This window comes from Sus scrofa, chromosome 6, assembly GCF_054392235.1.
Source record: "Sus scrofa isolate SSC_HxYL_T2T_F1_AM1 chromosome 6, Sscrofa_HxYL_maternal_Yorkshire_Landrace_v2.0, whole genome shotgun sequence".
In the NCBI taxonomy this organism is placed as follows: Eukaryota; Metazoa; Chordata; class Mammalia; order Artiodactyla; family Suidae; genus Sus; species Sus scrofa.
Window position 1 is genome coordinate 21,648,240 of NC_139388.1, and position 15,060 is coordinate 21,663,299.

A 15,060-nucleotide genomic window follows, 5' to 3' on the forward strand; every position below is an offset into this window, starting at 1 on the left:
CCCGCCTTCTACCCCGAAGCGTCTCAGCTTTCAGAGACCGAAAAGGGGAAGGGTTGTGCTTGGCTCAGACCAGTCTCAAGGCGGCAAGGGGACAGATCTATCTGCACCTGGCCGCACTTTTTCTGAACCCAACTGGGGACACCTGGCCTCAAGGACGTTCTCAGCAGGAATGATGTGACCAGGTGCAAACCCTAATTCATCTTCTGCTTGGAAGCCGAAACGAACGTCACGTGGTCGAGGGGCGGAGACATAGGCCCCGCCCCAGAAAGGCCTCCTTGCCCCTCCCCCCCGTACGCCGGAAGCGCCCGCGCGGGTGTAGGGGGTCGCTGGGGCGAAGGCTCGCGGACCATGGCGACTCGGGCGAAGCGCCGGCGGGTAAGTCGCGGCTGGGGGCGCGAGCCAACCTTTCCTCACCGCGCTTCGCCGGCAGCGCTGGCCCGGACTCGGCTCCGCGCCCTGCGGCGGGTCCTTTGCCGCCTCTCCGCAGCCCCTCCCCCAACCCCAGCCCTTTCCTCCGCGCGCGTCGCCGGCTCCTCTGCCCCCAGCGAGCTCTCCTTGGCCGGTCCACGCCACTGCGCTTGCTTATCTCAGGTGGCGGGGCCTGCAGGCGGCGACGACCCGGCCCCGGTGGCCGGCTTCCTGAGTTGGTGCCGGCGGGTGGGCCTGGAGCTGAGCCCCAAGGTGAGTGGAGCGGGCGGGCGGGGGTGGCGAGGTGGAGGCGGGCGCGACGGGGCCGCGGGCCAGTTCTGACCCGTCGCTCCCCCTGTTCAGGTGGCGGTGAGCCGGCAAGGCACGGTGGCCGGCTACGGCATGGTGGCCCGGGAGAGCGTGCAGCCCGGGGAGCTGCTGTTCGTGGTGCCGCGGGCCGCAGTTCTGTCACAGCACACCTGCTCCATCAGCGGCCTGCTGGAGCGAGGTGGGCACGCTGGCTTGGGTAGGACACCGAGGCGGGCCAGAGGGGCCGGCCAGGGCCCTGATTTCTGTGTTTCCTTCAGAGCGAGGCGCGCTGCAGAGCCAGTCGGGCTGGGTGCCGCTGCTGCTGGCGTTGCTCCATGAGCTGCAGGCCCCGGCCTCGCCCTGGAGTCCCTACTTTGCGCTCTGGCCCGAGCTGGGCCGCTTGGAGCACCCCATGTTCTGGTGAGAGCCGTAGGGGAGATCCGGGGAGCGCCAGAACCGTAACCTGGCTGGAATCACCCTGCCCTTGGAACGAGGTTCCCAAGCTGCTAGTGTATGAAGAACCTGGGTGGGGGTGTCACTGCAGGCCAGAGGAGGAGCGTCGGCGATTGCTGCAGGGCACAGGCGTACCTGAGGCCGTGGAGAAGGACTTGGCCAACATCCGCAGCGAGTATTATTCCATCGTGCTGCCCTTCATGGAAGCCCACCCTGATCTTTTCAGCCCCAGGGTTCGCTCTCTGGAACTCTACCACCAGCTTGTGGCTCTTGTGATGGCCTACAGGTCAGTGAGCAGAACCTTGAAAAGAACCACTTTAGAACTTTATTGAGGGAGGAGAGGGGACAGAACAGTGAACCCCAGCTGGTCTCTCACCCCTGCACTGGGCTTTAGCAAAGTTCTCTCTGTGGCAGCTTTCAGGAACCACTGGAGGAAGAAGATGAAAAGGAACCAAACTCCCCTTTGATGGTGCCTGCTGCAGACATACTAAACCACTTAGCCAATCACAATGCCAATCTAGAGTATTCTCCAGTGAGTGGATACCTCCCAGTTCTTGTTCTTGCGTGCATTGATGATTGGGCATTTGATGCAAAACCAGTGTGCTGCTTATGCTGACCTGGCAGTTGAGCTAAACTAAATGGGCTCCATTCTCATGCTAAAAATGGGTAGGTGAAATTAGCTCCTCCTCTGTGTACTTTGAGAGCATCTGAACACAGAACATCTCAAAGACAGTTGGGGTTAAGCCTCTGATAAACAATACACCATCATTTGATGCTGGTTGTTTTGTGCAGTGCCAGTAAGCCAAGATTGTTTTGAGGCCCTCTGGACAGCAGTCTGGAACAGCTAGTGTCAGTACTTCTCAGGAAGAGAGGGTGTGTTTTAAGTCAGAAGTTTAAGATATCAGGGCTGTGTTTATTTTTTTCTGGGCCAGGGATTAAATCTGCACCATAGCATGCAACCCTAGCCACTGTGACAAGGCCAGATTAACCCACTATGCCACAGGGAACCTCCACCAGGGCTGTGTTTCTATCAGTTGTCTGCTAAATGGAAAGTTAATGAAAGATCTGAGTTTAGGAATTAAAAATTAGGAAATAGCTGTTATTTTTAAATCCTTGTCTTCACTTGCTGTGTGTACTTTGTGTTGGGGGAAAAAAAAATTTTTTTTAAAGGCTGCCCTGAGGCATATGGAAGTTCCCAGGCTAGGGGTGGAACTGGAGCTGCAGGCCTTCACAAGCCACAGCAACGCCAGATTTGAGCTGCATCTGTGACCTACATGCAGTTCATGCACCGCCAGATTCTTTAACCCACTGAGTGAGGCCAGGGATCGAACCCACATCCTCATGGATATTAATTGCCACAATGGGAACTCCTAATTGTTTTATAGCTAGCAGCCTTTTAGTGCTGGAGGTGCGTGAATAGATTTCACCTACCAGAACTTTGGTCTGACCTTTGACCTTTATAAGCCTCACCCCTCTCATTCTACAGTACAGGATCTTAACAGGAATTACAGTAGAATGTTGGTAGGTATAGTCTCAGTCTCATTGCTGAACTATATATACCTGCTGGAGGCTTTTCTAAAGAGGGAAGTAATCTTCGTGGGGCTGGCCTGGGAAGGGCCTGGCCCCAGCTTCTCCCTTCCACCCCAGAATTGTCTCCGGATGGTGGCCACTCAGTCCATTCCTAAAGGCCATGAGATTTTCAACACTTATGGGCAAATGGCTAATTGGCAACTGATCCACATGTACGGTTTTGTTGAACCATATCCTGACAACAAGGATGACACAGCTGATATTCAGATGGTGACAGTTCGTGAAGCAGCATTACAAGGTGAGTGATTAGACACTGGACACTAGTCTAATGTGTCTCCATCCCTGCCCCAGCTGCTCTGCTAAATAGCAGTTGCCCCTTTTTTTGTAGAGGAAGTGGTAGACTAAGGAGAAATAAGCTCTTGGGCATGAGACTTTCACACTCATGCTTTTCTACGTACAGGAACCAAAATTGAAGCTGAACGGCTCCTACTGTATGAACGCTGGGATTTCTTATGCAAACTGGAGATGGTAGGGGAAGAGGGAGCCTTTGTGATTGGGCGGGAGGAAGTGCTGACCGAAGAGGAACTGACTACCACACTCAAGGTAAAGGGCTCAGAATGCTGTTTAATGCTCAAAATGGCTAAAGTATTTAGAGCCAGATGAGAGGAAAGGTGGGATGGAGGGAGAGGACACTTAAGTGCTACCAGGAGAAACTGGCTTCCTTTCTTTTTTAAATGGCCACACCCAGGAGTTGCCGTTGTGGCTCAGCGGAAAGGAAGTCCACTAGTATCCATCAGGACTCGGGTTCAATCCCTGACCTTGCTCAGTGGGTTAAGGATCAGCCATTCCTGTGAGCTGTGGTTTAAGTCGCAGACGAGGCTCAGGTCCTGAGTTGCTGTGGCCATGGTATAGCCTAGCAGCTGTAGCCGTGATTAGACCCCTGGCCTGAGAACTTCCATATGCCACAGGTGTGGCCCTAAAAAAATGGCCTCACCAACAGCATGTGCAAGTTTCCAGGCCAAGGATCAAATCTGAGCCATAGCTGCGGCAATGCCAGATCGTTTAACCCATAGTGCTGGGCCAGGGCTCAAACCAGCAGTGACCCCAGTTGCTGCATTAACCCAGTGCACCATAGCAGGAATAACTACGCTGGCTTCTCTATTATGTCCTATTTAAAGGGTCCCATGGTTGTTTCTAGGTACTGTGTATGCCTGCTGAGGAGTTCAGAGAGTTTAAAGACCAGGATGGATGGGGAGATGATAAAAGGGAAGAAGACAGTCTGACAATCACAAACATTCCCAAACTCAGAGCATCATGGAGACAGCTTCTTCGGAACAGTGTTTTGTTAACCCTGCAATCCTATGCCACAGACTTGAAAAGTGAGCAAGACTTAATCAGTAATAAAGAGGTCTACGCCAAACTAAGCTGGAGGGAACAGCAAGCCTTACAGGTTCGTTATGGTCAGAAGATGATCTTACACCAGTTGTTGGAACTGACAAGTTAGCAGCTTTGCTGTTGCCTGAAGAAGCATCCAGAAGAACTTTATAATCTAAGCTGATACTCAGTGATGCTTGAAGAAAAATTAGGGCCTTTTGCTTTGCTTTTTGTATTAAATGCCAAAAGGAAAAGTAGCAAAGTTGTTGTCTGGGAAGAACTCCAAGGTAAGAGTGATGTGCTTAAGGGTCGGGAGCAGTAGACGTAGGAATCACTGTCTGTTGTTACTAAGACTACTAATAAGTTTTATAGCTGTTTTATTCTCAGTTTGAACAGTGATGGGTTTTGTTGTTGTCTAGTATTTAACAACATGGGTTTTGACACCCTTTACCTTGAGTGTGGTGGTCAGTTCCATTTAAAAAAACATGGTTCAAATCCAAGTCTGCCTTTTGAGCAAGTCACTTTCCAAAACTTTTTCCTGCTGGAGGCTTTAAAAAGCTGTTACTGGGACTCTGAGCAATTGTCTTAATTCCATAGCAGCGTAGACGGCACAACTCGCCCTTAAGACACCAATGACGGTCAAGCCCCCATGTAAGGTTTGTATTTTCATTTTTATTTTTGGCTGTACCCACAAAATATGAAATTCCTGGGCCGGGGATTGAATCTACGGCTGCAGACTATGCCACAGCTGTTGGCCATGCCAGATCCTTAACCCTGCACCAGACCAGGGATCAAACCCATGTCTCCATAGCAGCCTAAGCAACTGTAGTCAGGTTCTTAACCCACTGCACCAACAGTGGGAACTCCAGATTTCTTCCATTTTGTCTTGAACCTTTCTGTCCTCTTTAGCCATAAAACTTGTCATGAAAGGTAAGGTATATTACAAGTGGGTTAAGTTATAAAGTACGTATTTTACGTTTTTTAAATACGTACTTTATACTTTTTAAAAATTTTGAGGGTAAAGGATATTTTTTTAAGGGAGCACTTTTGAAATTGTTTACCCATTTACAAACCTGCTCCAATTATTTTTAACTGTTGGAAAGGAAAATACTTTGCAGTCACTTCCTTGTTTAAATATGCCAGATTGGTTGGTAGTGGGAAAAGCTACCCTTCAGGAAAAGTTGGTGTTTCCCAAAGGCCCCAGTGGGAAGGCTGGGCTGTCCACTTTCCTCCTCACCACCAGCACTGGCTGCTACTGAGAAAGGCACGGTGGACTCATGTGTGTGTGTCATGACTTTAATAATTTGACTACAGTATGCATACACATACAGGAAGTAGGGAAGCTAAAGCCCAAGAACTAGAAAGCCTAAAAAATACAACACATGGACCAATACATTTACAAAACATACAGAGTCCTTACAAAAGGGGTTGTATTGGTCCTTTGGACTTTGTTGTTGTTCAGCTTGGCCTGTATGGCCATTCGTTGGGATAATGGGGGAGGGCAATTCATACTGTTTTGATTTTCCCCCCCAAATTTATAAGTAATCAGGAGGTGGGGGGCAGGTTAGGCCTGGTCTGGCTTCCCTTTAGAAAAAGAGGTGTCTCACAGGGCCCAAGGAGTATAATATGTTCTCCAGCAGAAATGTGAAGATGATGCTCTCCCAGCCAGCTTTAGGTTGGGGGAAGAGGCAAAACAAAAACCCATGGGATCTCAATTGTGAGCTCTTCCCATGTTTGCTGGCATACCAAATTCTACACAATCACATTTTAAACTCTGTGATTATCGAGGTCCCCATCTACATTAAAAAAAAAAAATAAGTTACATAATATTTCTTCAAGTGGCTTTTTTGCTATTCTTTGGGACACCTGGAATGTTGTAAGACCTGGAGCTATACCCTCCCCAGACCAAGTAAATGGCATCAGCAGCCTCTTCAATTATAGGCTGGGCAGGTACCAGTTTATCTACTTGCACGAACCCAAGAAGTTCCAGACAAAGGTTTTCTCTTTCATATATTTACACAAGTTCAAAATGATATTCACAGCATCTTCTAAATTTTGGCCAAGAGTCAAAAAAATGCATTTAAACTTTGGAACGTGCCCACATAGACAGGAAGCTGACCCAAACAGTAATTGGGACAGATACCCGAGAACCAAAGGGCTGGGAAAATCAGGAAGAGCTGAAAGGATCTTCAGCCAGTTTAGCAACTTGGTAGAGTGGGACTTCCAGGCTGACACATTTGCAGCAGAGATGTGGTTCCATCTAACTGGCACCTGTCCCTTCCATTACTTGTTGAGCCTGCTTCTGTCCCATGCAGCACTGCGCGACCGACTGGAATAACCTAAAGAATAGAAACAGTTACAGGTTTGTGAGAAAAGTTCACCTTTGCCTTCTTAATCACCCATGCAAACTGAAGCCATCAAATGACTCTCATTAACTTTTAACTCACTTTTCAATTTCTGGGGCACAGTGTACAAACTCATGGTTCCAGAACTTGAACGCTGGGTTTTTAATCAGCTCAATGAAGGTAATAAGAAGACCCCAAGGATGTGGCCTATTTACAATCAACCGTTCCAAAAGAACCCTAGAGAAGGGAAAGAAGAACGTTAATACACAGAGAAATACAGAAATTCACCACCACTTCCCCATTATTCTTTTTCCTAACTCTTCTCCCTGATTATTACACTACATGCAGAAGTTGTTAGCTTTACAAAAGACAGGTAGATTAATACATACATGTTTAATGCAGTGAGATTCTAGAATTACATAACATGGGTTTGAATCCCACCTATTCCCATTACTGACTAAAGGAAAGAATAATAGTGTCAATAATTGACAAAGAATAATAATAATAATTTAAATGGCACACAGAAGGTGTAATCAGTTAAGGAACATACAATGAGAGTAAACAGGAAACTAAATTCTAATACCATTAGTACATGTATAAACTAGGTGGGTAATTCTGAATGGTACAGTTAGAATTGGCTTAAATGTTCACATTCTTTGATCTACCAACTGTACTTCTAAACTTATCCTAAGGACCTAATAAAGCACAAGGACAAAATAAGTACAAGGAAGTTCATTATGTATAATCACAAAATAACCCTTTATCATCTAAAGATCTAATAATAAAATACTAGTTAGTTTTTGGTATATAAACCTAAGGAATACTCTGTATCTAATAATCAGAAACTATATTAGGCGAAGAGGCAAGTTTAAGAAGACTGGTCTAGTTTTTTGGGGGGTTTTTTTTGCCATGCTTGTGGCATGCTGAAGTTCCAGAGACTGAATCTAAGCCACAGCAGTGACAACGCCAGAGCCTTTCCTGCTAAGCCAGGGAACTCGCTGGTCTAGTTTTTAATGTTTGTGTATATATCTCTTATTAGAATGTACCCATTTCCTGATCTCCAATGCTATATATAGTACAAACAGTCTAAAACAGATTCCTGATTATTGTTAGGAATACATATAATCTTGTTATTTCTCCTGCTTAAAACCTTTCAACTTAGAGGTAATCAAGACAAATATAAGCTCTTGAACATGGCCTTTGAAAGGCCTTTATGATTCAGGACTCTGGTTAAAAATGCTGACACCACCACTGGAGAGAAAAAGTCTTGACCTATCAAATGTTGGCCCCTTCTGTTGAAAATTTTTTGTTTCAGCAATTATTAGTAGTTCTCTACTTACTTTGTTCACAGCTGTTTTAACAAGTAAAAGATGCTCAGTGAACCTGAATGCAAAACACTCAATTCATAATAAAGGGGAAGAAGAGGCTCCACTTAGAAGTCTCTGGGAAACAGACTTCTCTCTTACCTTGTGATCTGTTCTTGGATAGCTTCAGTGTTGGCCTCTGCAAAAAGGTACAGCATTGTGCAGCTGAAGTAGTGAGTGTGGCTATTTGGGTACCGCAGCTGATTTGCAATTGCATTCAAGAAGAGATACCGACCTAGAAATTAAATTTCAGCTTAACAAAAATTTGCTCTTAAAGACCAGTATCAGAGGAAAATCATTTACTTGTTTTTCACATTAGAAAAATTTTAGTGTAAAGAAAATTATTTTAAAAAATAAGCATTGTCCCAAAAAACTTAGTGAAGAGGTGTCATTATTTTACATTCTGCTGGATTCTGATTTCTGTCCTTATGTTCCCATCTGTTCCAGTGTGGTATTTCATGTGGCCTCTGGAAAGCTCCACTGTACACTTGTGACAAAACTGAGTGTGAAAACAGGCAAATTTATTACTATGAAAATAGTTCTGACTTCACAGCTGTTCTGTAAAGGTCTTAGGGATTACCCCCAAGGGGTATACTTGAGAAGTGCTAGTTGAAAACTATATTGTAATAAAATTACCTTAATTGGACTTAGTTGTCTGCCTCTGCTTATAATTAGGTTTGTAAGGCTATTAGAATGAGCTTTAACACTTTCTTAAAGCCTACCCTCTTTTTTTGTTGTGCTCTGGACATAATGGTATTCAATTATGTTAAACCTTGACTTTAAGCTGTCTCAAAACCCCTCCTCCTATAGACAAGTGATTAGCTTAAAAACTAGCTTCTCAAGAGTCTATAGCAAAGTTAAAAGTAGGCATCCTTGTAAAATACATGTGTTTAGTTTAAATAAGCAGGATTAGGAGTTCCCGTTGTGGCGCAGCAGAAGGAATCCAACTAGTATCCCTGAGAATACTGACTGAATACAAGGTTCATCCCTGACCTCACTCAGTGGGTTAAAGATCCCGCGTTGCTGTGTGAGCTTTGCTGTAGGTCCAAGACACAGCTCACTCAGAATCTGTGTTGCTGTGGTTGTGGCGTAGGCTGGCAGTTGTAGCTCTGATTTGACCCTAGCCTGGGAACCTCCATATTCGACGGGTGCAGCCCTAAAAAGCAAAAAAAAATAAAATAAGCAGGATTAGAGTTCTGATGGGTGGCCATCTCTGCAGTGCTGAGATGCAGGTTTGATCCCCAGCTTAGTGCAATGTGTTAAGGATCTGGCATTGCCAAAACTGCAGCTCAGATCTGATCTCTGGCCTAGGAACTCCACATGCCACACAGCAGCCAAAAAAAAAAAGGGCAGGATTGTATAGCTCAGTTGGTCATCATCTACTAGGGTCTCTTAAATACAACAATGAATCCAGAACACCAAAAGATGTAGTTCAATTTGGAGTTCCCATTGTGGCACAGTGGAAACGAATCTGACTAGGAACCATGAGGACACAGTTTAAATCCCTCGCCTCACTCAGTGGGTTAAGGATCTGGCATTGCCATGAGTTGTGGTGTAGGTCGCAGATGCAGCTCAGATCTAGCATTGCTGTGGTCATGGTGTAGGCCAGTGGCTGCAGCACCGATTCAACCCCTAGCTTGGCGACCTCCATATGCCATGGGTGCAGCCCTAAAAAGGAAAAAAATAAATAAAATGTAGTTCAACCAGGCATGATGCAACCTACAATAGGAATTATACTGTGAATTTTTTGTAGAGCAGGTAAAGAAGTCCTATTCATTAATCTTTTTACACCTAATAGTTAACATACTGCTTGGCAAAGAGGCACCAATAAATGTTGGAATAATAGGCTAACAAAACAAGTAACATCAGCCTATTTTAAAAGAACATGTTTGTTTTTTGTCTTTTTGCTTTTTCTAGGGCTACTCCCTCAGCATACGGAGGTTCCCAGGCTAGGGGTCAAATCAGAGCTGTAGCTGCCAGCCTACGCCAGAGCCACAGCAGTGGGAGATCTGAGCCGTGTCTGCAATCTATACCACAGATCACGCAACATCAGATCCTTAAACCACTGAGCGAGGCCAGGGATCAAACCCACAACCTCATGGTTCCTAGTCAGATTCGTTAACCACTGAGCCACAACGGGAACTCCCAGAACATGTTTATTTTCACATACACACTGAAATATTAACTGAGGTGCTAAGTATTCTTTCCTTTATGTTTCCTGTGTTTTCTGTATTGAGCAGATACTATCCAATTAAAGATACAATGATGGAGTTCGCATTGTGGCTCAGTGGAAATGAATCTGACCAGGATCCATTTTGAGGATGCAGGTTCGATCCCTGGCCTTGTTCATTGGGTTAAGGATCTTGGTGTTGCCGTAGCTGTGGTATAGGTCCAATTCGACCTACAGCTTCGATAAGACCTCTAGCCTGGGAACCTCCATATGCTGCAGATGAGGCCCTAAAAAGAACAACAATAAAAAAGATAAAATGGCTAGCCAGTCCCATAACCATATTGACGGAACATTGTCTATTGTGGCTTAAAGTATTTTTAGGACCAGATTGTGACAAGGGCAGAGAACATGACTCAGGACTGGCTAGCTTCACCTACCTTCAGTGTCCAAGTCCACAGCCAGGTTCTGGAAGATGTCCATGTGAGCCGAGTGGGTGATCGTGCTCATTGAAGGCGTGCTACCCTTGTTGTGGATGTGTGCAATGGCCTGAGTCCCTACATAGAGCACCAGTGCATTAATGAGCTGGAGGTTGTAGCGATTGCCAGGCTCATTGGATACCTAAATGAACAAAACAGAAAGCTGACTTACTCTCACAGAGGATTAATTCAGGCACCAATTCTAAAAACCCTTTCTTTTTTATGCCTTTTGTAGAAAAGCTGAACTCCCAATATTTGTGGCTTAAATTTTAGATATTTGCTTGAATCTGTGAAGTTACTGAACAAATACACAGCTGCCCAAAATGTGGTTTTATCAAAAACAGAAACATGATTTCCCTTGAAAAGCCAGAGTTTTAACAGTTATCAGCAAAAAAGTTTATAGAGTCAAATTATGCACTATCTCAATTATAAAAAAGGATTCAGAGAGGAGAAAAAAAATGTATTTTCTCGGTATGGAAAGACTGGAAAGATGATACAACCTCAAGTCATTTTCTATACAGAAAACAACCAGAGTCTGTTTATTTATTAAGTCTTGGAGTTATGGGAATGAATATCAGCAATCAATTCTTAAAATCAGTCCATTCCCTGGCTGCCTCTTCCAAGGCTATAGTTTTGCATCACTGGCAAAATCAACTAGTAAAATGTATAATCCAGTTTTTCTTACCAGCCAGTAAAAGAGACAATGTGCTTTAAAACCTTTAAATGAAGTTGAAAAGACTAACTTCAAAGAGTCTGGGCACAAGACTGTGCATACATGAAAGATGGAGAGTTTAAGACAAACCAATTAACCTGTAGGTTGCTACGCAGATCAGACAGAAAAGTGACGGGTGATCGAGTTTTAAGATAGGAATCCAAATCCTTTTTGAACTGAGGTGGCATCACTCCAGTGAAATTGGTGAGAATCCGGGGTGCAATGTTAATTTCACTCAACATATCCACCTGCCACAGACAAATGCAATAATCATATCCAGAAGCATTTGCAGGACTTAACAGCAAATTGTATCTATTCTGGAAAATGGTAGAACTGTTTCTAAAACTATATACTTTATAAATATCTTAAAGAGCTGCTGCTTTTTATTAACAGACTTTAATTAGAAGAATCTACATATAAAGTGATTAGTAATCTCTCATTCTATACTATGTTATCTTTCTTAACACAGGATAGGTATTTTCTGTGGAGAGGTCTAGTTTACACCACTAACTGTTTTTCTCCTGGACTTGGATTTCAAATAAGAGTACAGAATGAGATTCCTCATTCACCAAGAGCCCTAGCCTTTGGAAAGATGCCCTAACAGAACAAGACATGATACCTGCCACTTTAAAAAAAAGAAAGGTGGAGTTCCCATCGTGCCTCAGTGGTTAACGAATCTGACGAGGAACCATGAGGTTGTGGGTTCGGTCCCTGGCCTCGCTCAGTGGGTTAAGGATCCAGCATTGCCGTGAGCTGTGGTATAGGTCGCAGACGCGGCTCGGATGCCACGTTGCTGTGGCTCTGGCGTAGGCCCGTGGCTACAGCGCCGATTCGCCCTCTAGCCTGGGAACCTCCATATGCCGCAGGAGCGGCCCTCAAAAGACAAAAAAAAAGAAAAAAAAAAAAAAGAAAGAAAGGCATGTTTAAGGGGGGAAAAAAAAAAAGGAGTTCCTGTCATGGCTCAGTGGTTAACAAACCCAACTAGTATCCATGAGGATGTGGGTTTGACCCCTGGCCTTGCTCAGTGGGTTAAAGATCCGGGCATTGCCGTGAGCTGTGCTGTAGGTCACAGACACGGCTTGGATCCCGAGTTGCTGTGGCTGTGGTGTAGGCCAACAGCTACAGCTGCAAACTGACCCCTAGCCTAGGAACCTCCATATGCCACAGGTGCAGCCCTAAAAAGACAAAAGACCAAAAAAAAAAAAAAAGTAAAAAATACATTAAAATTCCTGTAGTCACTGTCAGTGTGGTGTGATGCGGGGTGGAGGCACATCTGTGCCAAGTGGAAGTTCCCAGGCCAGGAATCAAACACATGCCACAGTAGCAACCCAATCCACTGCAATAGCAACACCAGATCCTTAACCCACTGTGCCATAAGAGAACTCCTGTGTGGTATGATTTTTGAACAGTCCCTTCTCAACTTTACTTTGACAATTCAAACAAAACAAGTGCACACATCCAAAGCACCTGTGAAATGTAGTGTTATACAAGTGTCTACTTTGCAACTCTGTGCCACTGGGACCGCCACCAAATGACTAACCCAACATTAAGGTTGAGGTTCCATAAATGGGACTAAATTGTATATAGAAATTGAAAACAGCAACTAGACAAATACTGTGAACCAGTATTTAGCAGCATTATCATACTTCTTTGTTCCCCCTTTGAAGGCCGCACCTGCAGCATGTGGAAGTTCCAAAGCTAGGGATCGAACCAGAACTGCAGTGCCGGCCTACACCACAGCCACAGCAATGCCAGATCCAAGTCAAATCTGCAGCCTACACTGCAGCTTGCAGCAGCACTGAATCCATAACCCACTGAGCAAGGTCAGGGATCAAACCCTCATCCTCACAGATATTAGGTCCCTAAGCTGCTGGGCCACAATAGGAACTCCTAGAGTTATCATACCTGATCAGGCTTAATAACATGACTGTTACTAAGAGAGCACCTTTTGCCTAACAAATAACATGCATGTATCTATGTATGCTGGGGAGGGTACAGGCCCACTTACCAGAGAAAGGACTAAAATATTAAGACATAACTTTTTTTCCCTGTAACTGTTTGGAACTTTACCTTCAGATTAGGAGTGAACGGGTCTGGGAGCCTCATGTTTCTTGGGAAGGCACTCAGGATCAGATTTCTTAGCTGGATACAATTAGGTGGGATCACATCACAGAATCCATAATGGTAATCACAAAGGAACTCAGGGAAATCATGCAAAAGAACCAGCAGCACTCTTAAAGTGCCCTATTTTTTTAAAAAAACAAGAAAAACATTGGCTGTTTCCACAGTAACAAAACGGGAGTGACATTTTTTACTATTATGAATTTAACCTAAGTAAAAAAAGACAAAATGCAAAATATATATACATAGAAACTGAAAAAGACATAGCTAATAAAAAACAAAGTAGAAAAGCAGAAATCAATTTAAACAATTTTAAAGTATAGGGGTGGGGAATGGAAATCAAAGCTAGACTAAAAGTTGGTTTTGTGAAAAGATTTAACGATAGAGTACACATTTTAAAAATACACCTTTCCAAAACCCAAACAAAAAAATAAAGTCTGAATACCCCTTTATAACAACAAAGAAACCCCAGGCCTTGATGGCTTTGTTGGCAAATCCTTAAAAATATTAAAGGAAAAATTAACATTATTCACAATCTTTAGAAAATAGAAAACGGGAGACCATTTTCTAATTCTTGAAGAGACTAGCATATCTTGGTACCAAAACCCGACATGAAAATTATACAAAAATCCTAAATAGCAGAAATGGAAATCAGTGATATATCACAACCAAATGGTTTAGGAATGAATGCAATGGCATTTTAAGCATTTGAAAATTACAGGGTTTATAACATTAACAAAAAAAGTTACATGATCTTGAATGCCAAAAAAAAAATAAAGTTCAATACCCATTTTAATGATTTTAAAACTACCAGAAAATTGACTAGGATGGCATTTCTTTAATGAGATAATGATATCTGCAAAACAAAACTACAGATTTGTAAAAACATAGTTAATAACGAACTACTGAAAGTGTTCCTCAAGTTCATTAAGGAGAAACCATTACCACTACCTTCTATTCAACACTGTTCTGGGGTTACTGGCCAGTGTGACGGGCAAGAAAATCAAAAAACCTATTACACTCAGATGAAATGACTGTGTGTACAGAATATACTCCCTCCCCTGGTATACACATTTTGTAAAACTGGTGGTGTCTATTAAATTTGAACACATGAATACTTTATGATCAGGTACTGGTTACACAAATATGTTTGATTTTTGTACTTTCTTGGATATGTGTTATACTTTAAAAACTTAATAATAAATACAAATATCAGGCCTCACTCAAAGTGTTTTTAACTGCTCTGAGTTTTTAAGTGTTAAGTTTTATTTTAATTTTATAACTCGAATTTAATTACCTTGTAGAGGATTTGCATAGGTTTCGTGAGTTCCACATTTCTAAGGAAAGGCGCTAAATATTTGAATAAATCAATCAGTAGCTGTGCATACATAGGCCATCCCTGAAAGAAAGCAATGAGTGGGTCATAATTATACTCAGCTGAGATCCTGCCACCAAAAAAGTTGCCCAAGCAGCCACATTGTGACTTAATATTATCATCTTCCTAGTAATATAACTAGAGAATATGGACATTAGTACTTCTCTTAAAGGCTGAAGGCATTAAAGAGAGTAGGCACAATTATGGACAGAGTGGGAAATGATATTTGAAACAAACTGGCTCTAGGAATTTGAGGACATACAGGTTCTTGCACCTGTAGCAAAATTGTGAACAGGAGAAGGAAATTTGAGGCAGAACACAAAACACCTAGGCAACTGAGAAACTGGAGGTCTGTTTTCATAATTCCTTCTTTCAAGTCCTGGATCTCAAACTTTTGTTTTCCCATTCTCAAAAACTCCTGGC

The 15,060-nt window shown here is 43.6% G+C and overlaps 2 protein-coding genes across 32 annotated transcripts in view; one reads left to right on the plus strand and one right to left on the minus strand.

Moving 5' to 3' along the window:
• Positions 1 to 298: 298 nt before the first annotated feature.
• On the plus strand, positions 299 to 8,429 carry SETD6 (SET domain containing 6, protein lysine methyltransferase). Of its 7 annotated transcripts, none has more exons than XR_014805629.1 (9): positions 299 to 375; positions 592 to 681; positions 772 to 916; positions 996 to 1,137; positions 1,262 to 1,456; positions 1,585 to 1,836; positions 2,786 to 2,998; positions 3,161 to 3,303; positions 3,899 to 8,429. XR_014805629.1 is itself a non-coding variant. In XM_003355790.6 (9 exons), exons 1-9 carry the CDS (start codon positions 349 to 351, stop codon positions 4,202 to 4,204), a joined length of 1,347 nt encoding a protein of 448 aa, XP_003355838.3. In that variant the 5' UTR covers positions 299 to 348; the 3' UTR covers positions 4,205 to 8,429. The 7 variants fall into 7 exon arrangements, 2 of the variants coding, with proteins under 2 accessions (XP_003355838.3, XP_084815964.1); XR_014805630.1 differs by having other exon boundaries at positions 2,818 to 2,998; XR_014805628.1 differs by having other exon boundaries at positions 1,585 to 1,702.
• The window catches only part of CNOT1 (CCR4-NOT transcription complex subunit 1), a 102,052-nt gene continuing 93,063 nt past the window's right edge, over positions 6,072 to 15,060 (minus strand). For all 25 annotated transcript variants that reach the window (XR_014805605.1, XR_014805601.1, XR_014805603.1 and 22 more), the window contains 7 exons: positions 14,560 to 14,661; positions 13,212 to 13,385; positions 11,240 to 11,389; positions 10,391 to 10,571; positions 7,886 to 8,018; positions 6,522 to 6,656; positions 6,072 to 6,413 (listed from right to left, as the gene is read on the minus strand). Coding sequence is in view for 19 of the 25 variants with exons in the window: in XM_084959754.1 (XP_084815880.1) it covers positions 6,335 to 6,413; positions 6,522 to 6,656; positions 7,886 to 8,018; positions 10,391 to 10,571; positions 11,240 to 11,389; positions 13,212 to 13,385; positions 14,560 to 14,661 (954 nt within the window). In the remaining 6 variants the exon portion in view is untranslated. The remainder of the gene's footprint in view (positions 6,414 to 6,521; positions 6,657 to 7,885; positions 8,019 to 10,390; positions 10,572 to 11,239; positions 11,390 to 13,211; positions 13,386 to 14,559; positions 14,662 to 15,060) is intronic.